This window comes from Anoplopoma fimbria, chromosome 5 (genome assembly GCF_027596085.1).
Source record: "Anoplopoma fimbria isolate UVic2021 breed Golden Eagle Sablefish chromosome 5, Afim_UVic_2022, whole genome shotgun sequence".
Classification (NCBI taxonomy): Eukaryota; Metazoa; Chordata; class Actinopteri; order Perciformes; family Anoplopomatidae; genus Anoplopoma; species Anoplopoma fimbria.
The window spans coordinates 7,490,205-7,516,621 of record NC_072453.1 but is presented as its reverse complement, the minus strand read 5'-3'; the positions used below and the strand labels follow the sequence as shown (position 1 = coordinate 7,516,621).

Below are 26,417 nucleotides of genomic sequence, written 5' to 3'. Positions count from 1 at the left end.
ACAACAAAATAATTCTCAATTTTCTGCAGTTTTATGGACCATAGAAAAAAAACCCGGCAGATTATTCAATAATGAAAACAAGACAAACAAATGCAGAGCATGCTTTTGTTAATGGCATTTTTAACTGATACAGTCTGTAACAAGAATTTTGCTTTTTTATAGTCTTTATAAATATATATTTATATTATGAAAATATTTAGGTTTTGCTTACATTGCTACATTAGTGAATGGAGTCATAACTAATCCTTATTTAACACATCTAGGCATTCAATAGGGTTAAATATAATATTTGAAACATTAACATCTTTATTACTATGTTAGGCTACAATAAAAAAAACCAAATATAAAACAATTTAATTAAACAAGTTATCAAAAATCAGATTATAAATCATCTCTACCAAAAAACTGTGTGGTAATAGGTTTTAACATGTTTTGATGTTTGACAACATATCAGGGGCTCAAGCAGATAGAAAAATCAATACAATAACTTATTATTAAGCCTAATATTACTACTAATCATCATCAGGATGCTGTTGTTCACCTGCAAGAACAACAGCATCCTGGGTTCCAATTCGACCAGCGGCCCTTTTGCTGCATGTCGTACTCGCCCTCTCACTCTCCCTTTCCTGTCTTCAACCTTGGTATCATGAAGGCAAAAACAAATTGAAAAAATGTAATAACGATAATGCAATGATAATATATATAATAATATTATGTAATCATTCTGCATATTTACTTAGAGATACTTTAATTGATAACACATTTGTACTTTTACGTGATTAAAATGTTGAATTTATGACTTTTTCTTGTGATGGCGTATTTTTATAGTGGGATATTGGTACTTTTACTCAACTAAAGGATCTTAATGCTTTCTCCACCACTGTTCTTGCTCCTTTTTTACCTTTATACAGTCTGTAACAAGAATTTTGCTTTTTTATAGTCTTTATAAATATATATTTATATTATGAAAATATTTAGGTTTTGCTTACATTGCTACATTAGTGAATGGAGTCATAACTAATCCTTATTTAACACATCTAGGCATTCAATAGGGTTAAATATAATATTTGAAACATTAACATCTTTATTACTATGTTAGGCTACAATAAAAAAAACCAAATATAAAACAATTTAATTAAACAAGTTATCAAAAATCAGATTATAAATCATCTCTACCAAAAAACTGTGTGGTAATAGGTTTTAACATGTTTTGATGTTTGACAACATATCAGGGGCTCAAGCAGATAGAAAAATCAATACAATAACTTATTATTAAGCCTAATATTACTACTAACCATTACAGAGAAATATATCTTCGTAAATATATATTTTTTACAACAATGTATAAAGCTTCAGGGTCTTAAACATACTGAAATCTATATAATAATAATAATAATAATAATAATAATAATAATAATAATACTATTTATAATAATAATAACATCCGTCAGTAAATAATTATAATTATATTTTATTCTTGCCTAAAAATGTCTGCTTCTGTGTGCAGCTGCTGAATGTTTTATTTCACAATACAATATGACAGCAGATGCATGTTAACATGTCAAAGCTTTATCAAAGTTTTAAAACATCCAAATGAGGATCAAATGAAAACGAATCCTTGCTAGTGTGAACTTTAAGTTTAATCAGATAATATGAGTTGACTGGTTGCACGTGTGTTTGTGTGAAAAGCTAGCACACTTGACTGCCGATTATACGCTGTATTTATGTGCAATTTATGGTTAAAGTTGAATTCCATCGTCTATTTATCATCCACTATCTCTCCATTATCTGTGCTTTATGCTCCACTCTCTCGGCCTCCCCTCCTCCTCTTGCTGGCATTAAGTTCAAACTTGACACTGATGTTGACTCACTTTGTCACCCCTCGGTGGCTCGCTCTCTCTCTCTCTCCCTCTCTCTCTCTCTTCCTCTCTCTCTCTCTCTCTCTCCATCGCTTGGAGGACAAGAGTGCCCGCAGACGCATTTCTCTCCAGAGCCCCCCCCTCTCCCTCTTTCACTCTCTCTCACCCTGTCTCACTCTCCATCTCTCTCCTACTCTCTGCTTTACACACACATACACACAGTTATTGTCAACAAAGCTGGAGAACAAGGGACGTAGGGTTAGCAGGGGAATAAAGGTCCACAGAGGAGGAAAGTAACACACAAGACCCGCTGCATCATTCCACCTGGACACTTGGTAAGTTTACAAAAAAATCAGCTTTTCAGTGCTTTTATTCTGGTATCATTCTGGGCTGGGATCCGTTCGTTAATGTGGACTTTGGTTGAGGCTTAGAGATGGACCTCAAGTTACTTTGCCGTCCTAGGATAATTTCTGGAATTGAATATGTTGTTTCGGAGCTGCTTCACCCAAATGATTAAAGTTTGACCTTTGACATCGTGCTGCTGAAGTAGTTTATGAGATTTGGCTCAGTATTGACCTTTGCATCCCTCTCCAAAGAGGTATTTTCTTAAATAAAAGAGAAACGCAAGAAACGACAAGGAGCAGAGAGAAGCTTTCATCCTCCTCAGACTTAGACTTTTACCTATTTTGGCAGATAATGATGTTTACGGACATACTTTAGCACTTAATGTCTTATACTGAAAGTTTAACATGGGGTTGGTTTGAATGTCTTGTTCATAAAGCCGCTGTGTGTGTACGATGCCAGTTTGAGGCTACATGTAAATGCATTGTCTTTTCAACCATACATGTGTGCATTGGAGCTCGTGCTTACCAGAAGAGATAGAGCTAAGAGCAAGTAGCATAATAAATGTCATTGCTTTCAGAGTGGGTTCTAATGTACCTTTGCTCCCCATGGTATACTAGCATACCAATGTATAACACACACACGGTACGACAGCGGGCATGTAACAAACTCCATATCTGTCTGTCATCATGAGGCTAATTCGCCACAATGCCGACCATGTGTGAACTCATGCGATATGAACCCCTCCTCCTTCTTCTTCTTCTTCTTCTCCTCCTCTTCGTTCCTTCCCCTAACCCCCCTCCAGGAGGAAGGATTGTAAGGATCGTAGGAGGGAGAGAGGAGCCAAAGGTGACAGTAAACAGGGGCGGACACACGGGACAGGACTGCTTTTTCATTTCTCTTCATGGTGGTTTGGACACTCGTAGCATGTATGAGAAGTTAACCATGCTGAACCTGCAGAGCGGCTCAAACTGGAGTGGGCCTAACAACTGGTACCATGACCCCACCAGCGTTCAGACGCAACACAGCACAGGTGAGGGGAGATTTTCAGCATATGTCAGTGCTCACAGGTCATCAGTTAAATGTCACCAAATTTCAACCATATGAAGAGCAGCAGTCACTTGTGGCTGCCTCACTGACTTCCTGTTTAGTTCAACGCATAAATTCTGTTGTTCTAATAATCCGATGTAGGAATTTTCTTGACACTCCCACGTCTCTTTTGTCACCTTCCTCTCTGCCAGTGTCTGAGGGCTGTCTGCTGGACACGGAGGGCAGCCTGGGGGGGGAGGCAGGGGGAGGTGGAACGGTCAGAGGGGGAGGAGTCCCCGTGGAGAGGGACGAGGGCGAGGAGTCTCAGCTGAGGCTGCAGCTCAAGAGGAAGCTGCAGAGGAACAGGACCAGCTTCACACAGGAGCAGATCGAGGCTCTGGAGAAAGGTCAGGCCATGCAAGCACGCACAGCTCTGGCTTTGCTTTTCAGCCAATCGCCGCCCTCCGTGGGCATGAGCCACGCCACAGTATGTCATGACGCGGCTTGTCCTGCTGCCTTTCCCCCCTGCCAACACCTTGGCTATTGGACTGAAGTCTTTACACCTTGTTTACAGCTTTTTGGGAAATGGCAGGGGACATAAATATGAGTAACAATGAGGAAATATTTTAGCAGTAGAATTTTTTTTATCAATCTCTGCACGGGAGAGCAAACATTGCCTCCCATGATCACTTCCAAATGCAAATTATCCACAATCTGAACTCCACAAATATTCCTGATCTGCTCCGAAAAAAGCCTCTGGCAGCGTGTACAGCAGAGTTTTGATAATGCATCATTACTATGCTTGTATTATGCAGCGAGACCCGGAGCTCGTAGCCCGATATCCACAGAGAGGGATCAGAAAGCCACCCTTGACTGGATGTGGCTGCAGCAGGCCCTTGAGCTAAATCAGGACGCAATGTCCACTGTGCAGCCGAGTGGAAATGTATCACTGTGGTCACTCAGTACAAATGACATTAATGAGGTACACTGACCTCCGTGCAGGGCCAAGGCACAATAACAATCATGTGTTGACACAGACGCCAATTATAACCAAGCCAATTATAACAATTTGTGAGACAGACTTAATTAATAGAGCAGTCTTTGTAATATGGATTTATAAAACATGTGTTACCAGTGGGAGTTTAAGTTTTGGGTTATTTACAATGCTGGTAACCTGTCAATATTATATGTTCAAAATGATATATATATAAACGCACTGTGTCTGTGACATTTTATTGACATGCTAAACTAATGTTAAGCATCATAAGTGTAGACAGCTCAGATCTATAAAGACTCTCCGTTACCAGACCTGAAACTTCAGAGTTCATTAGGATGACTCAGACTGTCAGTTAGAGGGTGAGGCATATTCTCGTTTAGACTTGTCAACAACAAAAATGTCAACACTTTGTCAACTTTAAATTAACTGCCACAATGAGAAATGATACTCAGATACAGAAAGTCTCATTGATACGAACTCACGGCTGAGTCAGGACCTTACTTTCCTCAAGCTTCTGTGACTGTTATATGCTGTAAGTCAGAACAGCAGATAGGAATACTGATAGTTTTTATTAAATGTTTCTGCTGATAAGTGAGACACAGAAACAAATTTAGATACTCGGAATTAGGAGAATAGATTATGACAAAATTTTAATCTATAAGGATTTTTTCCAGCTTTATTTTAGTCAACCTACTTTGAAATAAAGTGCTAAGCTTCTTCTGCAGCTTCTCAACTTGATATGAACTTTCTGCGTGTTCCATAATGATAAATCATTTATACAAAGTGCAACAGATAAATATTTCAAATATGGTTGTAAGGATACATCTCAGCTTCCTGGATTTGTGTATTCCATGATGAGATAATTAATGATCTTAAGCAGTAATTACTTTATATGCAGATGGGTATCTGTCAAAATAATTAATAGGTCATTAAATTTTATTTCTGTTTGAATCTACCCAAATCTTTTGATTTATTTTCACATAAACATGTTAACACGCATCGAGGGTTATTAGGCGAGCTGCTCTCTGTAGTCCTGTCATCCTCGATTAAGACTCACACTGTGTGTCTGACATTAGTAAATATCTTCCACAGAGTTTGAAAGGACACATTACCCAGATGTCTTTGCGAGGGAGAGATTGGCAAACAAGATCGATTTACCCGAGGCCAGGATACAGGTAAGAGAACTAGGATTTTTATAATTGATACATGATTAACCTGTTACAACATGCAGATTGTCATGATAAAAAAAGCCTGACAGGACTCTTTGATGGACAGGTGTGGTTCTCAAACCGAAGAGCCAAGTGGAGGAGGGAAGAGAAGCTGCGCAATCAAAGGAGGTCAGGGGGTGTGACTTCCTGTTCACAGAGCCAAGCCCCTCTGACCACTTCCTTCAACACATCTGTCTACCATCAGCAGCACGGCAGCAGTTCAGGTTAACACAATACACTGCAGGGCTCTAATTACAATTCATGTGTTCATTGGGTCAATCATACAGCACATCAGTTACAACTAAAGCATTTACATTTGCTGAGAGGGACATTTGCAAGCTGGAAAACCATTAGTTTCTCCATTAGAGTGCATGCATCTATATTTCCACTGTGAGGTGTTCCCTTCCCGTGTGTGTAACTGCGTGTGTGTGTGTGTGTGTGTGTGTGTGTGTGTGTGTGTGTGTGTGTGTGTGTGTGTGTGTGTGTGTGTGTGTGTGTGTGTGTGTGTGCTCACCATCTCGCTCTGTGTGTCTCTCTCCAGGGTCCATGTTGAGTCAGGCTGAGTCGTCCCTGCCCAGCTACAGCTCCCTGTCAGTTTTCTCATCTGGAGTCCAGGTTGGACTTTTCATCATTCATCATTCATCAGCACCTTCCAAACTTTACTAAAGCAGGTCATCGTCACAGAGCAGAGATGGTTTATTAACTCATATACGTCAAGGTTATAAAACATACGACTAAGAAAATGAATACATAAATTAATTAAGACTACCACAGATATAAATACTACTACTACAACACCTTCTAATGTTAGTAAAAACAACATCATTTATTCTTCTTTTTATCAAATATCTTAATATTGTTGTTACATTATACATTATTTATTATTCATGTCAATATTTAATATTTTAACAACAACAATAATATAAATAATAATACTAATAATACTGCTACTACTAATAATAATAATACAAATAATAATAATAACAATATTAATACTACAAGGTAACCTAAATAAAACACACAAACCTTAAAACAGACAGAAAATTATTGAATTATAAAAGGTATTTTGAATATGATAATGAGTTTCTTAAAGAGAACAAAGTCGTGATTCGTCAAAAACACTTTCAAATCTTGATCCTGATTAGGTTTGATTAGGAAATTCCTTCATAAAAAGACTCGCTCATAGCTCCATAAGATTGACAACTGAAAGGCTTCCCAGAATGTGATATCATTCTCTTTATTCATCAAAGTTTATAAAGCAGATTTCTCAACAGTAACAGTTTGAATGTTAAAGCTTCACTGTGTGATGGACACAAATAATCAGTGCGGTCAAAAGGAGTTTTGCAGATTAAGCCATTGTTTGGGGATCATAAGTAACATAATCATTTTTTTAACTAGATAGTTTCCTGCAAAAGCTTCCTAAAAGCAGCATGAAAATAAATACACATATTTTTGTTTATTACTTTATATCAATGTCTATGAGATATCATGCACGGGTGCCAGAAAAAAAACCAGATTATTATTTACATCTGTGCATTAAATGATATCGTCTGCATAAATCACAGTGAGCAGACTTTTCAGTTTTCTTTGTTTCTTGTTTAGCAATCCTTTATTCAAATACCCATTAGGTTGTAGGTAGTTGTAGTAGCCAAACACAATAATAGTAATAAAAAACAATTATCAATGTAGGAATAAAACACAGAACAAGAATAAACATAAGAATATAGTTGAAATCATTTTGCATATGTAATGCAAAAAAATGTGGGCTTCTGTTGTGCTTTCCTCCTACCATACAACACCACTCTAGCACCACCATGTGGTCAAATGCCGCCAATTTAAACTGCAATTACAGTACATGTTGTAATAAACAGCAATAAACAATTATACTTACAACTTTATGGTAAGTAGGTTATATGTTATCTTAGATAGTTTGTTGTTTCAATGTTTATCTAACCCAAATCTTTCTCCTCCACCCTCTCAGTCTATTCCTCCCCAGTCGGCCTCCTCCTACTCCTGCATGTTACCTCCATCCCCATCTGCTCCACGCAGCTTTGACTCATCGGCGTACTCCTCCCCTCATCTGCAAACTCCGTCCTCGGCCAACTCCAACACTGGTGAGTAATTTCTTGGTAGATATGGTTTTATTCAACAGGTGCAGAGACTTTATGTTATGCCTTTGTGTTTTGTCTCCTGTGAGCACCTGCTGGATTGAAACTCCACAGACTGAGTAACTGAATCTGCTTTTCTTCTCCCTCTCCTTCATTCAGGGCTCATATCGCCCGGCGTTTCAGTGCCGGTCCAGGTTCCAGGAACTGAGCAGCAGACCATGAGTCATAACCTGGGTCAGTACTGGGCCAGATTACAGTGAACAACAGACAACGGCTGCCAACAAAAGAAGAAAAAAAGGGCATGTAACAAAAAAAGTGTCAAGAAAACAAAGTGGGGTGACACAGGTTTTAAGGAAGCACAGGACTGAGATATAGAGGGGGCCTCAACAAGTTGCAGACCCTGAAATGCATTTAATGTTTACAAATTCAGCCAAGAGCAGCTTTGGTTGCACTTGACAGTACTCTGGTCATGCTGGTATTTGCTTAGTATTATCAGGTTGCACTTCTTTTGTTATGATAGTGTGCTAATTATAGGGCTGAAGTTGGGATTAGATATAGGATCAGTTTGAGGTGTGTTTAGGATTTAGTACAAAATTAGGGTTTAAATTACATTGTCTGTGGAGATGCAACATGTGACGGTGCGTTTTATCAATAGATAGTTGAGGATTGGACCCTTTCAAAGTTTTACTATATTTTATTATTTACATTTTGGCTTTTACTTTACCAAAAATTAAGGGAAAAAGAAAATGTACTCTGGATAAAAAGTTCAACTTGTCAGTCCCTTAAATACACTGAGATGTGGTTGAAAGCTCTGAAAAGCCAATAAGTGAACTTTTGAGCTTAGATTATTTTGTGACATGTTTAAACAAATTTGATCTGACCTGACGTTACTAAAAGCTCATAGCCCATAAACTTAAATGCCTCCAAAGTTCATAAAAAATAGTAAAAAAGTGTTGAATTTTCAAAATATCAAAAGTGGAAAATAAGTTTTTTCCACATGCAGAGCAAAAGGCAGGATAATGTTATAATTTTACCACACGGAAATTAATATGTGATTCAGTACTAAGTAAATGCCAGCAGATGTCTGTATTGTGAAGTGTAACCACAGTTTCCTGTTACTTGAGCAGCTCAGTGATGTTGTGATAGCAGGCTTGTTCCATGAGCATAAGCTGTGTGAGGCTACTGTGAAGATTTTTTCGACTTGCTTACGGCAATCACTTTTACTAAAACTTAAAAAAGTTACCATAAAAAACTAAGTCTTACCTACCCTGCCAGAAACATTACACTAAGACTGATACTGCATATTTTTGTACAGACCTCTGTGTATGATGAAGATAACAGTGGATTATTGTCAGATGTTATTGGAGGGAGGAATGTAGCACGCTGTGGATTCGAATCATCCTCAAAGCACAAAAACGATATCATTAGGGACCCACCAGATCAATATTGCTATCAGATATTGTCCGATGCTAGGCTGAACATAAAAATATGACTCTTTTACAGGTTTCCTAAATGACTTTTGCCAAAAACTACAGTAAAGAAATTACATTTTCTCTTTGTTTTATATATACAGTATATATATATATATATATATATATATATATATATATATATATATATATATGAATATATGAATACTTTTTATCTGATCGATCTAAAAACATAAGCAATTCCATTATAGATTAAGCAGTGAAACATACATTTAAATTGGCGGTGACTTTTTTTGTACATCACTAATGAACCATATCCATCGGCCAGAGACAATCAAGAATCACTACACAGCAAACTAAGAGGCTGCCTTCAAACCATCAAACACTTCAGAGACTGACAATCAAAGCTGGGAGGTATAGGTGATTTTAAAAAAAAAAGGAAAAAAAACTGTGAAATTAATGCAACATCATCAACTGTGCATGACCAAAAATAAGCCGCTATCGACAATCAGAAACTTGCAGAAATGAATCGAGTATTGTACAAAAGCGTTACTGTACTTTGCAGGGTTTGAACCTCTGCTCACTTTCCTCTGACTATTGGTTTTGTTGATGCATCTCAGTTATGCATCTCTTATCTGAAATGTCTTTCAACTCTTATTTATTTGTCTTTTCACTCGTTCACACAAGTCCTCTGTGTTGTTTCTGTTGTCGTTGTGTGTTGTGTTAGTACTGTATAGCTACCAAGAGTCAACCCTTTTGTAAAGGCCTTGGATCCCTTTAATGAAAATAAAACTGTGTGTAATGAATATGTATTCAGGGGGCTTTATTTCTGATATGTGGTTCTGATAAGATAATCATCAACACATGTATTAAAATGGCTCGCAAAGGATTATCACCAAACTCTGCAGTTCCTCTTACTCCTACTTAGAATTTTAGTGTGTTTAAGGTCTGTGTTTTGTTTTCTCAGCTCTCAACCCTAAAACGATACAACTTTATTGTCTATGAAGTGTTTCCTCTGTACTCCATTTTTCATCCTTCAGCAGTGCTGTTCAAGATATGTTTACACAGGCTGAACATACAGTTACACATTACACAAACACTCATGGGAATTAAACTTATCACATTATATCTTCTGGATTCAGATCTTCAGATCTAAAAAGAGTCTGCAAAGAAAGTAAATGCACTGCTGTGTTTCTTCTTATTAATACATTCTCTATGAATAGTCCACAATAGAGTGGCATCTATTGGGACACTCAGGAATTTGTGGAGAGAATTGACAAAATTTCTACATTATGAATTTGGGTCACGTGACTAACAACACAAATGACTAACGCGACAAAAAAATCCACACTCCTTCAAAAGGGGCTAACCATAAATGGGGTCGTCCGTCATGAAGTGGACATGGCGGAAACTGGCCAACCATTAGCAGGGCAGCATTTTGTGCTAATGGCATGACTCAGATGGCCCCTGGAGGATGGACAGAAATTAAAGACGAGAGAGGAGGAAGAGGGAGAGACAATACCAGTGATGCTCTGCTGAGAGATGAACATACACCCTCACAAACATGATGTGACTCTAAGATAAGAGGCGAGATGCCGGTGCACTCCAGATAAATGCAGCATCATCAATTTCTCCCAAATGTATTAGAAGGACCTAGCTTTGAAAAATAGTAGTTAAAAAAAAATTCAACTAATATTGTTTACTCACAGTTTTTTCCCATGATGATATATATTTGGAGGATCAGGATTGCCAATATTAATATAAATATATAATAATATCAGAATTTTATTTTCATCTATACTATATCATAAAGGAAGGCAAAAAAACAAAGACAATGCAAACATTTTCTCAGACAAATTGATTTCTCAGACAAAAACAAATCATGTTTATCAAACTTTAGTGAGTGTTGTTGACTGATTTTAATGTCGACAACCAAGCAATCTGTTGCACCAGAGGTGGGCAAGGCCACCAACCTGAAGGAGGCCCTTACAGCAGGTTCTTGAAAGGGGACTTTCAACTCAAAAATGGCGAGCAAATATAAGGTGTGTGTGTGTGGTAATAGTGGAAAAAAAGCCCCATTGTGGGAGAGGTTCAGAGAGACAGTGTGGGTGTCCTCAAACTGTTATAGAAAGTCATCTTCAGGTCAGAATGAAAGCAGGATATTGTGGTTGCTAAGCACTCAAACATGACAGACACAGGCGATTCACGAAGGAAGGTGAACAATGTTACTTATAATATATAGTTCTACTAAAAACAAACATACACTTTGTGTTACTTATCAGCTGACATATACTCTGATACTCATACATCTGCAATAAGTAAATATCAGGCAATAGGAATGCCTGGCCACAAGGCTGAATTACCAACGCAGCAAAATAGTCAATTCACCCCAGGCCCCAGATCTCAAGGGCCCCCAGAAGCCCCTGGTTCACTGTATGTCAGTTTGTTTCTGAATTTTATTTCTTGCCAACTTGTGAGTAAGTTAGCATTTTAGTTTGAACTGTGCTCACATTGTAACAACTCACGGGATGCAGGATTGTATCCAAACACAGACAATGCAAGCAGACAGGATCAATTCAGTCATGTAATGCCAAAGTAAAGGTATATGCTTACAGGCAAGCACAGGAATCTCAAAACCAGCAAGGGTCACAGCTGGGAAGGCGACCAATCAGGCGAAAACACCCAAAAACAGGCAGGTAACGGGAGCTACAAGACAAGAAGCACATGACAACTTTGACAATCGGAGAGGGATTGTGGGCAGTTCCATACTGAAGGGCTGATTAGGGAGTCAGGTGAGAAAAAGTCTGAGGGCATCTGCTGGACAGGAAGAGAATGACAATACACGTTTATTTTCCTAAATAAAGTTGTGTTTCATCAAATGACCACAATTTGACTGATATATAGAAAACATGGGGCCAATGGTATTCCAGTATGGGGGTTTACTGTTTTGTTTTCTGGGTCTTAAATAAAGTGAAGGTGAAGGTCTGGTGTGTGCACCAGTGGTGGAATGAACTCCCCACTGACGTCAGGACAGCAGAGTCGCTGCCCATCTTTAGGCGCAGGCTGAAAACTCACCTCTTCAAGAAGTACTACCCTGAGCCTTCCTCGTAGCACTTATTGCATTCATATTAGTTGTTGCACTTACTGTATTCGTATCAGTTCGCTGCACTTATTGAATTTGTATTTGTTTACTGCACTTATCCTATTCGTAGTAGTTTGTAGCACTTACTATATTCAGATTAGTCTGTTGCAATTATTGTTTTCGTAGTAACTTGCCTCTGCACTATACTTTTGCTCTGGTTTATGCTTTGAGATGCTTGTTTAAGAAAGGAGATGCACTTATGACTTCTGGTGACTAGTAGTTCTCTTGAATACCTATGTTGAATACACTTCCTGTAAGTCGCTTTGGATAAAAGCGTCTGCTAAATGACTGTAATGTCATGTAATGCACTGTACTTGATGAGAAATTGGAGGCAACATGGAGAAATGTTAGAGGGGGGGCACAACCACAGACAGGAAGTGTATACCATTAAAAATCAATTTAAAAATAATTTGTTATTCATTGTTGTTCATTTATTTATTTACAGTTGATTAGTATCTTCAATTGTATACTTCAGGGGTAACCAAAACAAATAGCATACCATTTATAATTGCAGAAATAATAATAGCAGAATAATATATAGCATATTAGTATACAAAACCACATTCAGAAAAATATGTGACCAAATGGAAGAGAACTTCATACTTTAATTGCATCTCCTCACCTGTACCTGTAGCAAATCGCGCCTCCTGCTCCCTCTTTCGATCAAAGATCTCGGTATGAAGGGCGGTTAGTGGAAACCACAAGCATCAACGACTCTCTGTTACAGAGAGAGAAGGAAGGGCAGAGCCACAGAGAGCAGGCTGGTGATCGATCAGCCCAGCCTAGTCCCAAGAGAGGCTGAAGCGCCAAAGCAGAGACAACGGTGAGCTTTGTTTGGGATGGTTTGGAGGAAGCTGGTACAATTAGAAACAAGAAATGTCTCAGATGTTTTCTCTGAATGATAAGTGCTGTGATGACAATGAGGCGTTTTTTGTTGTTGCAGGGAATGGAGTTGGGTCTTCTGCTGTTGATGCTTTTGACCTTAACGGGAAACATATCAGCAGCACTGGAGCAGTACAGAGCCGTGGTGAGTTCATTATATTTATTAGAGAGAGATAAAAAAACAAAACATGTTACTCTACCAACACTGTTCAATGTGTGTGTTGCTGCCCTTTGATTATTGATAAGTAATTCAAATTAGCGTTTTGTGTTATTGAGCGTTATTATGTACTTGACATCTTTTACTTTGTATATACATATCATAGGATTGCTTTTGCTCAGCCTATTTATGTGATAGTAGGTTAATCGAGGAATTATCACTTTGATTAGAGTTCTAATTGTGGGTCAAAAACGTATTTTAAATACTAAATATGTACAATTTAGTAACAAATATTTATACATCAAGTTAGTCAAATTTCAAACCATCAGCAGTGTTTTTTTGGGGGAAATCACTTTGCATATGTTCCTGCATGTGTTGTATTCAATTGTGAATACGTGTGGGGCCAATGTTTGCATCAGGCATACAGAGATTTATATCTGATAAATAAGACAATCAGGGAGTCATGATAATGTATTGCAGAGAGGCTGGTTCACAGGAAGCATCCTCCATATGACCCCTGAGGTTTAAAAAAACACAAAGAAAAGGCATCATATCCATATTTTGTTGTGTATTTTCAGGTAAAAGTATGTTTGAAATAACAATGACAATCCTAAGTGGTCATTATTATGTTTTCAGCATACTGATTTTGAACACTGCATTCAAGCTATTACAACAAGTTGATTGCAATGGCACATCTTCAGTGATTATTAAGTTTAAATCATGAAAGTTACACAATTTAGAGATCTGCGAGCTTCCTTTGTCTAGTTCACTCAAAGACTTCCTCAAAAGCAACATACGTACATACTTCTTTTTTTTTGTGTGAGTAAAAAAATGTAAAGTTTCACTTCTGCCTCCGTAAAAGTCTTCATGTTTGATTTGCATTCTGTGTGATGCTGCTGGTGTTTTGGGCTGCAGTGGCATAAAAATCTAAGTGAAGTCAAACACTCTTCCAGGTGAAATCATACAGCTTGGATACTATTTCAAAAGCAGTATCCGTTAAAAAAAATACAAACTAAAATAAACCACTAGAATTAGCTAAAAAAACGATCTATTTTTTGGTGGAAATAAAATACTGAGTACAAAATTAAACTACTTGTGGTGGGTATTTTTTTGCAGTGTAAAACCCACCAAAAGACAACTGTTGACAAATGAGCCACTACCTTTTCCTTTTAACTGCTAACACAGTACAAGGGTGGAGGCAATGCAGGCGGAAGGGCAGGTTTCAAAATCACTTGTAAGAGACAGATTTGACTTGTTCTGATCGAGATTCTCTTCTTTCACACCTGATTCGTCATCTATTTCACTTGCAGTCGTTTTTTCTACTCTGTTCATCTGAAGAGAATTTGCGGTATGCCAACTGTCAAATGTACGCAGCCTTTATCCCATCAAGCAACTCACTCAACAAGGATGATATAATATTAATGAGTAAAAAAGGCTGATTCACTCCATTGTGAGGAACGTACTTGGTCTGACCTATAGTAATAAATATCCTCTATGACATCAGCATTTGTTTATTTATTTTAATGGGGCCCATAACTGACAAGTGAATCACCACCAAAGGCTTTACATGTCTTTATGTCCCAACATCCTGTGCTGTGGTCATCATTATTTGAAAAACCCACAAATTACCCAATTTGTTTCTGATTTCCTTGTTTTCTGTGCAGGACTGGTTGAGCAGATATGGCTACCTTCCTCCTCCTGACCCGCGCACCAGTAAACTGCAGACCAAAGAAGGGATTGAGAAAGCCATTCGTGTCATGCAGAGATTCGGCGGGGTCCAGGAAACCGGGGTCCTCGGTAACAACCTCTAAACATGGATCTATCAGGACAATATATGTGTATATGAGATTACACATATCTGGGGTGTAATCTGCCTTTTTAGTTTCAACATATTTGATCAACTTCTCTTCCAGACAATGAAACCCTCAAACTCATGTCTACGCCTCGATGCTCTCTCCCTGATATTGTTGGGAATGAGGACATGCTGAGGAGGAAGAGGAGGAGGAGGAAGAGATACGCCCTGTCAGGCTTGAAGTGGCATAAGACAGACCTCACATGGAGGTATGTTTCCTGTCATGTTACATTGTGGCTTCATGTCATCCCTGTATGAATCACAGAGCTTTGTGTGTCATCCACAAGTGAATTAGGTTATCCTTACATTTATAAAAAAAAAGTTACAGCCATCATTTTGAATGCTAAAGAAGATTTTAATTATTTTAAAAGTATGTTATGTTTTAAAGCCAACAATTTTAGGATTAAGGATACCTTAATAGAGGAAGTAAGGTTTTTGGGGAAGTGTACTGTTAGTGTCTTTTCTTTTTATCCAGAGTCCCACGAGCTTATCAATAGCTTTTTGACAGAAAAGACATAGGACACAGAGAAGAAATACAAGATGATATAAAAATACATCTTTTAATATTGAAATGAAATAAGACTGGTGGTATTCTACATTTTTCTTCTTTTGTTCTTTTGAGCTAACTAACTAGCTAATGCTCAATTTGTGCTAGAGTTTACAGCAGTAGGACTTTACAGCAACAGGGTGGTGCATGTGTGATTGATACAAAATAAACCACATTGTCTACGTTCATACTCATGAAAGGAACATGCCACCGATACCATTTGGTCATTGATGTGTTTTAAGGACAACAATGCAGCTCTGTAGCACAAATACACGACATCAGATTTTGACTACACAGGCAGCACTGGTTGGTATTGATCTTTGATTGGATCTTGACATTGGATTTGTTGACAATTTTAACAAAAATGCAGAATATTGCCAGATCTGTCCTTTAGCTTTGTGTTAAGCAGGAAACATAGGAAATTATAGAGATCTAAACTGTCCCTTTAAGTTGCAGACATTTTAACTTCTTTGAAAGACTCAATCTTGAAGTGCTTTGGATCAATCTATTAAAATGTTTGTGTAAAACAAAACAAAAGTCTCACACACAATGCTTAGTTAACAGATTTAGAGGATAATTAAAACAGTCTTTGTTAAAATAGATATCTGTTCTTGTCTGCAGTGTCCACAGCTACCCTACGCCCTCCCTCTCACCCGGCCTTTCTAGCAGTTTGGTGGACCAGATCCTGACTCGCGCCTTCAAAGCCTGGAGCGACGAGGCCCCCTTGAGTTTCCGTCATCTGCCGAGTGACATTAGGGGGGCGGCAACTGGAGGGGACATCAGAGTGACTTTTTCCCGCTTGCTCCACGACGACGGGTACCCTTTTGACGGCCAGGGTGGCACCCTGGCCCACGCCTTCTTCCCTGGCAGGGATGAAGTGGCGGGTGACACACACTTTGATGACGATGAGATTTGGAGCTATGGAGGTATTTACTGATTGGAATCACGATGGATGGATTTATTGCGGCTGTTCTCAAAATGTGTCTGACAATCTGTACACTGATAATGACAAAGTGATCCATAGTTAGAGAATAATAACAAAAGAGGAAAAGATGCCTATTCACTGACATGAAGCTCCCAAATCATGTTTGTTTATGTGATCCAGTAACACAGTTTCTTCACACATCCTCAGGTCAAAGTGGCAGCACAGACTTGTTCACAGTTGCAGTGCACGAGTTCGGGCACGCGCTGGGCCTGTCCCATTCCTCGTCCGATCCGTCCATCATGAGGCCCTACTACCAGGGTCCTGTAGGAGACATCTCAAAATTCCAGCTGGCCGCGGACGACAGGAACGCCATCCAGCAGCTTTATGGTCAGTAACCAGTTGGACTGACCACAATCTGGATCCTAGTACAGAGTATCAGTATCTGTGATATTTACTGAATCCCACATACAGTATGTGTTGATATGTGGTGTTTTCCATGTCTGTCTGTGTGTTCGTCAGATATAAAATCTTACTATAAAGATGAAAATCTTAACTCTTTATTCCTGAAGTTGTACAGGATGTTGCCCTATAATATGCTTATATTTTGGCTTATAAAAGTACTGACATAAAATTTAACACACAAGGAACGTATTATGAAAAGAGGAAGGAGTCAAAATTCGGTTTGCAAGTTCATAAAATGTAGAGAAGAAAGAATAAGAGTCTATAGTGTTAGCGGCTCTCTGAACCTGTACTTTGGCAACACGGATGTGAGCTAAATGCTAACATCATCATGTTTGTTTAGAATTTTCTTCATCTTAATTAAACTTGTTAGCATGCTAAATTGGCACTAAAAACAAAGAGCCACTAAGGCTGATGTCATTAGTTATGCAGGTAGTAAGGGGATCAAGAAGGTCAATCTTCTTCGTCCTTTGGGCACCATGAATATCTAAACCAAATTTTAAATTAATCCATAGCTGAGATAATTCAGTCAGTTTCGCCCTGGCCTTTTATCCTGTTTGTTATTTTCATATTCCTTGATTTATTGTGGTGTGAAAGCCTCACTCTATGGGTATGTAGGACCATTGGTGGTTTGTGTAAGGTAGGCTATGGCCTTGTGATTTGCTCAAAAAAAATGCATTAGTGGCCCTGAAATAGTAGTAAATGGTTACTTGTTGTTAATGTGATGATAGTTTGTACTCTAAGTTAAAACCAAGAGGCAAGACACATCCTCCTGATGAAATGATTTATTAGTTTGGTAATAATATGTGTAAAGGTGCACACACACAAACCGGATTCCAGCAGTTTCCTTCTGTGTCTTAAAAAGCAAGCATCCTGTCTGTCAAGCTCCCCCTGGCTACTGAGGAAACTGTAGGTTGTTTGCACAAATGTCGTCAGCTTTCACCGCCTCTTCAACGTTGTCTGCTGTCACCATTCTGTTGTAGGTGTGAAGAACGGCAGACCACCAGGAGGTGATGATCCGGACCTCCCACGCCTTCCCAGTCCACCTCCTCCTAGACCAACACAACCGTGAGTAGAGCCAGAGGAAACGATCACTGTACATCCATCCAGACAATAAGCACTTAACATTTAGCATTTACAAACTATGAATATCCTCTCAGTGCACTCTGTTTACTCATGAAGGATGATGAGTAATTTAAGACCAGTGGATGTTGATAAAAACCTTCTGATCGATTCATACTGTGACAGTGTTTGGTCTTGTTGCACCCTCTAGTGATTTTTTTATCAAATTACATCATAAAAAATATAATTTCACTAAACTTTTTCGGTCCCAGGTCTGATCCCTCACACACCGAGCGCTGTCAGGGAGGCTTTGATGCAGTGGCAAATATCAGGGGAGAGGTCTTCTTTTTTAAAGGTGAGCACAAACTATAAATCTGCTTAAAAGTCTCCAAAATCATGTCTACATTGTTTATCTTACAAAAATCAGTTCAGAATTAGCTTGTGTTTTAGTTTTAGCAAAAAAAAAAAAATGCTGAACCCCAGTATCATAGTGTGTCTGAATGTACAGTGACACATGTCATGTGACCTTTCTTTTCTTGGAAAGGTGCACAATTCTGGAGAACTAAGCGAGATGGGTCTTTGAGTTCCCTCAATCCGGCTCAGATCAAGAACTTCTGGATCGGCCTCCCGTCAGGAACGAACAAGATCGATGCAGTGTACGAGAGAAAGAGTGACAGCAGCATCATCTTCTTTATTGGTGAGAAGCAAAATCTTGCAATCTTGCATGACGTTGGTGAATCTAATTTTGGTTAGAGGCACTTCTGAGTCAGAGCTGAAGGTGTGAAAATTGTTGATTCTTCTCACGTCTTTGGTTAATGTTATTTTGAGCTGGGGGTTTTTAGCTAGGGAGAATTGTTTGCAAGGTCCGAGTAGAACAAGAGCTTCATTACACCAACATTGTTGGTGTAATGAAGCTCTTGTTCTACATGCAATACCAACGGCCCTTGAATGACAAACCATTTAAGCATTATTTATATTATTTATTATTTATTTATTTGCACAAATAGGTTCTGATTTGTTTCCTCTGTCTGTCAAGGATCTCAGTACTGGGTCTTCAAGGACAGGGAGGCCATGAGTGGCTACCCTCGGCCCCTCTCTGAATGGGGCATGAGGACAAAGAGCGGGGGGCTGGTGGACAGAGTGGAGGCGGCCTTCATCTGGGCCCACAACGGCAAGACCTACCTGTTCAGCGGTGGGGAGTTTTGGAGGTTTGACGAGAGCCGTAACGGCGAACATGTAACCAGGCAGCTGGAGCCAGGCTACCCACGGGACAATAGCCTCTGGGGAGGAGTGCCAACCAACATGGATGACATCATCAGCTGGGGAGAAGGTACCATTGTATTTAGAGGCGTAAATATGTGATGAGTTTCTGTCTCAAGTGCTAAATAAATAAACAAAACCAAGAGGTTTTTTTAAGTTACACTTCCTGTAAGTCGCTTTGGATAAAAGCGTCTGCTAAATGACTGTAATGTAATGTAATGTAATGTAAGTTGAATACATTTTGGTATGGAAGCTATGAAGTGTTAAAGCAATGGAAAAGAACTGATCAAAGTCAAAATTTGAAATAACAGTTATCTTTAACTCTTTATTCTTTGCTTGAAGGGACCCTATAGAGTTTTTTAAGACTAGTAGTGCTGATGTAGATGCAGGCTGATATTTTATTCATTATGTCATCTGAACAAAAGAGTCACAAGAGAGTCACACTGCTGCTGTTGCTGCACTTTAGGAGATGCCTACTTCTTCAAGGACAACCTTTACTGGGTGCTGAAGAACGGAGGACTGAACCAAGATGTCGTTACTCCTAAATCCATCGCAGTAGACTGGCTCAGATGTCCAGCTCCTCCTGCAACCTCCACTCCAAAGGATTGCATCTGTGACTTGAAGGGATCATCTTCATTTCTTAGAAGCAGCTGGCTCCTACTGATCTTTGTCATATTAATTAGCAAATAAGTACCTGAGTTTGAAACCAAGTGGATGCAGACTGTTTTTTTTTTTCTTATTCTTCACTTGTTCTAGTGTAGAGTAATAATGGCTCTTTACATATTATTGTCAGAAAAATGTGAAATATCCGCCTTAGCTTTAGCATATAAGGCCTGTGTTTCTGTAAATACTTTGCCATATCAGAACATATTGCTGACCTGTGAAAGCACTCTGTCCTGCTATAGAATACATCCCTCCTTTTTCAAGACTAAGTGTTGGATTACATGGAGCCTGTATAGGAGAATGCATGGAAATTCGACACGGCAATCCAGCACTCCCGACACTCATAATGAGGTCACACAAAACCACTTCATGTTTGGACAGTAAACTGGCCACTCAAACATACTTAAGTACAATAGTCAATTTCTTTTTAGAGCAATTTTTTTGAATTCAGAGTAAGTTTGTTCATATACATATACAGTACAATCATATATATGGTATATTAAGCTTATACTGTGTTTGTTGTTGCCCCACTTTTATATATTTTCTTGTTTGTCACTGTACATGTTAATGATTTACAGGCAATCAGGAAGAAAAATGTTCCATTCTGTTGACAATCAAACTAATGTTACTATGCGTCACGGTATTATTGCAACAGTTCTGCAAACAGAGATGTTGGCTCACAGAGCAGTTCAATGCAATCAGTCTTTTACTTGGTAAGAGTTCAAAGAAGGGTGACGGCAAAAGGTAATCAGTTCATGGCAAAAAAACCTGTGCGGAAATAGTAATTTATACAGATTCAAGCTTAATTCTTTTTCACATTTAAGTTCTTTAACACTGATTCAACACATTTTATTCTTGTATTGGATTATTTAAATTCGTCACTGTGGTTCGTTTGAGGTGGATCAAGGCTCTGCAGATGTAGTGCAGTAATTCATTTTTTTCTTAAACGGACAGTTCATCTCAAAATCAAAAATTATATATTTTATCTATAACCTGTGGTGCTTTTTATCAATGGAGATTGTTTTGTTATAAATTGCCTAGTTTTGGAGGTATCGGCCTTAGAGAAGGCAGGCATCTCAATGGTGAACTGTCCCTTAAAAGTTAGTAGGGTTTAACTATTTTGATTGAATGTAGGCCATACTGTAGTTACTATAAAAGGTACGGTGTCTATGTTGCACTTTAGCTGCAGGTCTGTATGCAAGAGCTCAACAAAGGGGTCCATGTTTAAGTGACTATGATTAAATAACATAATTAAAATGTCTGTTCTTGATGTGTTGAACTCATGGTGCACATTCATGACTCAGTATCATGCATCTTTACAACAGAGCACATACTGAACATTCTCCAATACCTGTATGGATTGTCCTAGACCGCTGATTTGTATCTCCATTAGGAACACCTCTCCGAAATACATATCTCAGTTCCATCAAGTCCTGCAGTAACAGCAGATCAGGTACATATAGTGACAAAAGAGCACAATGATAAAATTCTCACTGTCGTGTAGCCTGATGAATGAGTGTCTACTGTTCTTCATTTAGTTAAACATTTTATCTTGTGTCTGTCTTTAGATTGCTTGATATGAGGGAAAAGCAATGCGCATGTGAGAACTTGATTTTTAACATTATAGTTTCCTGTTTTAATAAGTTACTTTGCTTCTAACTTCACATTGATATGGAAAAGTGTGCATGCATACTTCACAGGCCTTCATCTTTAATTTTCACAACTGAGCATTTAATTAATAACACGACAAGTCAACCGTTGAATCTGTTCCGAACACATTCAAGTAATTGCAGGATGTCAGTTATTATTATTCAACTGTAAGTGGATCAGGTATTTGGATAAAGTTAATACAACATTGCAGACATCATTTATAAGGAGGTGTTTGGTTCAAGTTCTTGCCAAGTGTAACAATAGGGATTATAATTGATGCGGTTACTCATAAGCAAAATAAAACATTTATATTTTGAAGCATTTTTATGCATTAATAAATGAAAAACTAAGATGACACCAACTAATTTTAATTGAGAAACACTTGAGATCAACAGGTCACAGTTAATTACATGCACAATTAGTGCAACTGTATGATATATATATATATATTAGTCATAAATAATGGTGTTCATTCAATTGAGTGACATTTCAATCCTTCATTACACCAGATGTTGAGTTTTGCAACGAGCCTACATTTCATCTACACTAATAAAGACAACATTAAGGCAAATAAGTTTCCAACATTAAGGAAAATAGAAACACAAAACTCAACCTAAAAATGTAATCATGTTCTCTGAGAAATAATTGGTACAGACTTGAGTTTTAGTTATCTAGACCGATACATGTTAGCAGATTTTAATGCCACTAAATACACAGATTATATTGCTGGATTTCTAAACAACTATTACCACATTTACCCAGTGAACTTAGTGCAAATGCATCCCTCAGGCACTTTACTGTACCGTTAGCACCTCAGAGACATTCAATGTAAATGGGTTTAGCAAATCCAGAAAACCACACCCTTTAAAAGGCAGTCTAAGTCCTCAAAAGAAGGCTCAGGGCCAACAGACCCAGAGAGGCGCAAGTTTTGGAGGTAGAACTGGTAGTTGTGACCCGTTGTGCTGGCTGGAGGTTTCTGTAGTTGTTGATTATTATGGGTGATGTGCTGTTGGAGATGTGGGTTATTTTGCTGAACATGTTAATCTGGAAACACAAGATTAAGCCAGTTAGGTAAATGAAACACTGTTAGAGCATTTGTGCTGATCTGTACTTAAAAAAAAAAGAAAAAAAAAAGAAAAGGCACACCGGAAAATAAACAACTCACCACATCTCTGCTGACTTTGACTGTTTCCTTGAACACAGTCCAAACCACAGCCTCATTGCAAGAAGGGGTGGTCAAAGAGCCGAGGTAGCGGAAATACTTGGTGCGATCCACCCCGGGTAGGAGATCATCCAGTGATATTCCAGCTTTGACGGAAACTGATTCGCCTGAGGGCAGAAACTTGGTCACTGCAAGGACTGTAGCATTTTATCCAAAAACATTAGATTAAGTTCTCCACACTAAAAGCAAAAATCTGCTTACCACCATTTGAGATGCTGCTTAGGTAGGAGCTCAAGGTGAACCAGCTGGCAGGTTGGCCAGTGGCATTACCTTCCATCTCCTGAAAAGTGCACACAGTAATGTCTAATCAGGCTCAATTGTTCACCCCCCCCCCCCCATGATCCATGGGGGTTGTGGCATAAATAAAAACATAACATTATCAAACAGTTGTGACAAATTAAGCCTAGGAAAACATCTTAAAGATTGCAATCAAACAGTTGCATGGAATAGAAATAGGATGTAAAACTTTTTTTTTTATATTGGTAGCATTTTGTCTTTTTTGCTTTTACTTTGGGTAAAGAAGTAACAGACACATAGCGCAATGAGGTTTGAAATACAACTTAAGTATATTCGCGTTAACAAAAAAAACTGAAATGCATCTTTTCTCACCTCAATTAGGAAACCAAGAGCAGCAAGTCCTGTAGAATCTGCAACGGCTTGAGTTGTGTTCCCATTATAGGAGGACTTGATGTTTACAATGTGAAGCTGTGGGAGTTAAGTCAAGAAGACATAATTGAATACAATTTGAATGGCAAAACTAACTTAAAGCAGAACATGAAAAAGGAACTTTGCTCTACCTCCATGGGATAACGCTTGCCATTCACAGTGTGCTCGGAGCCAGGCACAGAGAAACCGTTACCCCAGTGCAAATGGAACTGCAGGCTGTCATAGACCTCGGACAGATCTCCTCCTGAAATCTTGACCCCGCTGTTGAAGGTGACTTTGACTGGAACATGGTGGAAAAACAAAATAGACTATTAAAATCAAAACTGACAAAAAAAAAAAAAAAGGGGTCCTTTTGCAAGAGGTTGCTGTTAGAGTGCTTGTATGATCAAATCTGACTCGCAATAAAGCTGCATTTTTACTCCTTGAAACCTTAAGAACATTTTGAATTTCCAGGGAAAGTCTTGAAAAGCACAACTTTTTTTTTTTTAAAGAACAAAAATTGCAATTAAACTTAAGAGGGTTTCTGTCCACACCCACTCCTCACCTGTCTTGCCAGTGTTTTCGATCTTTTTCAAGGAGGTGTTGCTGCTGAAGTTGTAGAACGTGAATGCTGTCAGTTTGGAGTCAATGTGGGCAGATGCTGAGACGATGTCAATGGGCGACTGTCGGCTGCCATTGCAAAACTTTGTAGCAATGGTTGGCCAGGTAACATCATCTAGAGATGGGAACAAGGCTTTTAGTAGTTGAAGAGAAGCAGCGGTTACAGTTGTGGTGGAAATTAAATGTATTAATTACCCTGTGAGAAATAATCAGTGATGAGAAAACTCAAATGTCTTTAAGAAATGTATTGAACAGACACTTAGAATAATTCAGCTGAATGGATAGAGCTCCTTCCCCACGGATGGTTCAGAGGTCCAACAACGGTTAAAGAGTAATAAATAAATAAATAAAATAAATATATATAAATAAATAAATAAATAAATAAATAAATAAATATATATATAAATATATATATAAATAAATAAATAAATAAATATAATATATATAAATAAATAAATAAAATATATATAAAAAAAATCAAAAAAAAAAAAAAAAAAAAAAATCACACAAAACCTAAGTTTGGCCATTATGAGATAAAGGGGGATTACTCACTGCAGGTTGGCAGATGATAACACCAGGCTAGAGGCGGAGGAAAACACATTTAGTTACTCTACAAAGAGACAAACTATTTATCATAAAGGAGTAGATATTGATTCAAGATTGAAAATATAAATAAATCATAATACGGATTGCGTCCGAGGCACAGTGGGCGCTGGGCACGAGGACGCACACCGCGAGGACAGCTCCGATCCACTTCATCTACATAACAGACACACATTGACTCGACAAATGTTTTCACCAAAAAACAAATAAGCACCCACATTAATTCCTCGACAAGAAAATGGAATACATAGCCATGCAAATATCTAAAAGGAGACACTTAAATGCATTTACTCCGTTTCAAATTGGTGCAACAAGTCAAATGACACTAATTTACCAATTACGCACACAATTTAACAACTGCTTTAAATAATAAAAAAGGATCACAAAGTAATGCAGGATTTGAAAATGCTACAGCCTTATGCAAAGACGACAGCAGAGACCAACAATTGTGCAAAAAAAACTTTAGATAATTGGAGGTCTTTTTGCCACAGCTGATTCACATTTAGGTGAGAAGCAGCGAGTCTTACCTCTGACACAGGTGCACCTCCCGTCTGACTGACAGCTGTAGAGTCTCATCCCCCTTTTTATTCTTTCAGCCCATCCAGTAACTGCTCTGACACCGCCTCCATCTCACAGCTATTACTGTACAGGAGGATTTACCCCCCCTGAGAAAACTCCCCGGTGTTTGATTTACACTTTTTAAGAGTTGTTCCTGCATTTAGGACCCATAACAGGAACTTTACATTTGCTAGTACTGCTGTTATATACAAAGGCATATGGTAAAATGATACTGCAACATTGCTTTTTAAAAAATAATAATAACCTTTTCCAGTAACGCTTTAAAGACATTTAAATTTAATTTAAGAATATTAATTTTGTTTTTATTTTATTCCACATGTGCTCTTTAACTAAAGTACTCAGTTAAACTTTACAGGGTGGGAAATCCCATCACTAGCCCAAACAGTGACATGTGCCTGTTGCTCTGGCTTTGTGATCTGGGCCAGATAAAGTGATGTGATGACAAGGACACAGGATAAGTTGTTCCCAAAAAACACAGTCTTTACTTAACAGAGTAAAAAAAAAAAAGGTTGCAAAGGAACACAAACAGAAAATGCTGGAACACTAAATGTGGATAAACTAAGTGCAAACTGGCCCAGACAAAGGGGAGCACACAGACTAAATACACCAGCGAGGTGGAGGGGTCATTAGGAACAGGTGAAGCTGATCAGTGTAGGGAAAGGTAATCACACTGGTGGGAAACACACAAGGGAAGGAAAGGAAGTTATCAAAGGATACAAGAGGGCAGAAACTACAAAATAAAACAAAAAAACAACTTCATGTTGTCAAGACCTTTAATTCCTGGTTTAGTCCTTTTGCTTTATAGTTCCTGTAACTTTTTGTTTGTGATTTGTTTCAGACAGACGTGTTTGGACAAACCAAGAAGCACGGTACACAGAAAGACTTCTGCAAATTTAATTTAAGAATATTAATTTTGTTTAAAAAATGTTCCACATGTGCTCTTTAACTAAAGTACTCAATTATACTTTACAGGGTGGGAAATCCCATCACTAGCACAAACAGTGACATGCACCTGTTGCTCTGGCTTTGTCAATACTTTTTCAGTTTTCATATTTCCTTCTTCCTTCCCTGTGTCAGCGTGGGTTCTCTCCGGGTTCTCCGGCTTCCTCCAACAGTCCAAAGACATGCAGCTTAGGTTAATTGATGACTCTGAAATTGCCCGTAGGTGTGAATGT

The 26,417-nt window shown here is 38.3% G+C and overlaps 3 protein-coding genes across 6 annotated transcripts; 2 read left to right on the top strand and 1 right to left on the bottom strand.

Moving 5' to 3' along the window:
• Positions 1-3,128: 3,128 nt before the first annotated feature.
• pax10 (paired box 10) lies at positions 3,129-7,803 on the top strand. The gene is made up of 7 exons (XM_054599412.1): positions 3,129-3,234; positions 3,443-3,637; positions 5,320-5,402; positions 5,503-5,659; positions 5,977-6,050; positions 7,417-7,549; positions 7,703-7,803. Exons 1-7 carry the CDS (start codon positions 3,129-3,131, stop codon positions 7,801-7,803), a joined length of 849 nt encoding a protein of 282 aa, XP_054455387.1.
• A 5,093-nt stretch (positions 7,804-12,896) lies between these two features.
• mmp25b (matrix metallopeptidase 25b) lies at positions 12,897-21,179 on the top strand. Its single transcript, XM_054598897.1, has 11 exons — positions 12,897-12,938; positions 13,059-13,142; positions 14,819-14,951; positions 15,068-15,215; positions 16,175-16,479; positions 16,686-16,865; positions 17,921-18,005; positions 18,272-18,354; positions 18,544-18,696; positions 19,036-19,329; positions 19,726-21,179. The coding sequence occupies exons 2-11, from the start codon at positions 13,062-13,064 to the stop codon at positions 19,947-19,949; spliced, it is 1,686 nt and encodes a 561-aa protein (XP_054454872.1). The 5' UTR covers positions 12,897-12,938; positions 13,059-13,061; the 3' UTR covers positions 19,950-21,179.
• Positions 21,180-21,925: 746 nt separating this feature from the next.
• ca15b (carbonic anhydrase XVb) lies at positions 21,926-25,503 on the bottom strand. Of its 4 annotated transcripts, none has more exons than XM_054599078.1 (9): positions 25,191-25,503; positions 24,747-24,819; positions 24,613-24,639; positions 24,005-24,175; positions 23,592-23,740; positions 23,404-23,499; positions 22,996-23,074; positions 22,738-22,901; positions 21,926-22,616 (listed from the first exon to the last, which is right to left on the bottom strand). In XM_054599078.1, exons 2-9 carry the CDS (start codon positions 24,817-24,819, stop codon positions 22,449-22,451), a joined length of 927 nt encoding a protein of 308 aa, XP_054455053.1. In that variant the 5' UTR covers positions 25,191-25,503; the 3' UTR covers positions 21,926-22,448. The 4 variants fall into 4 exon arrangements, with proteins under 4 accessions (XP_054455053.1, XP_054455054.1, XP_054455056.1 ...); XM_054599079.1 differs by lacking the exon at positions 25,191-25,503 and adding an exon at positions 24,998-25,099 and having other exon boundaries at positions 22,042-22,616; XM_054599081.1 differs by lacking the exon at positions 25,191-25,503 and adding an exon at positions 25,009-25,077 and having other exon boundaries at positions 22,042-22,616.
• Between the last annotated feature and the right edge of the window lie 914 nt (positions 25,504-26,417).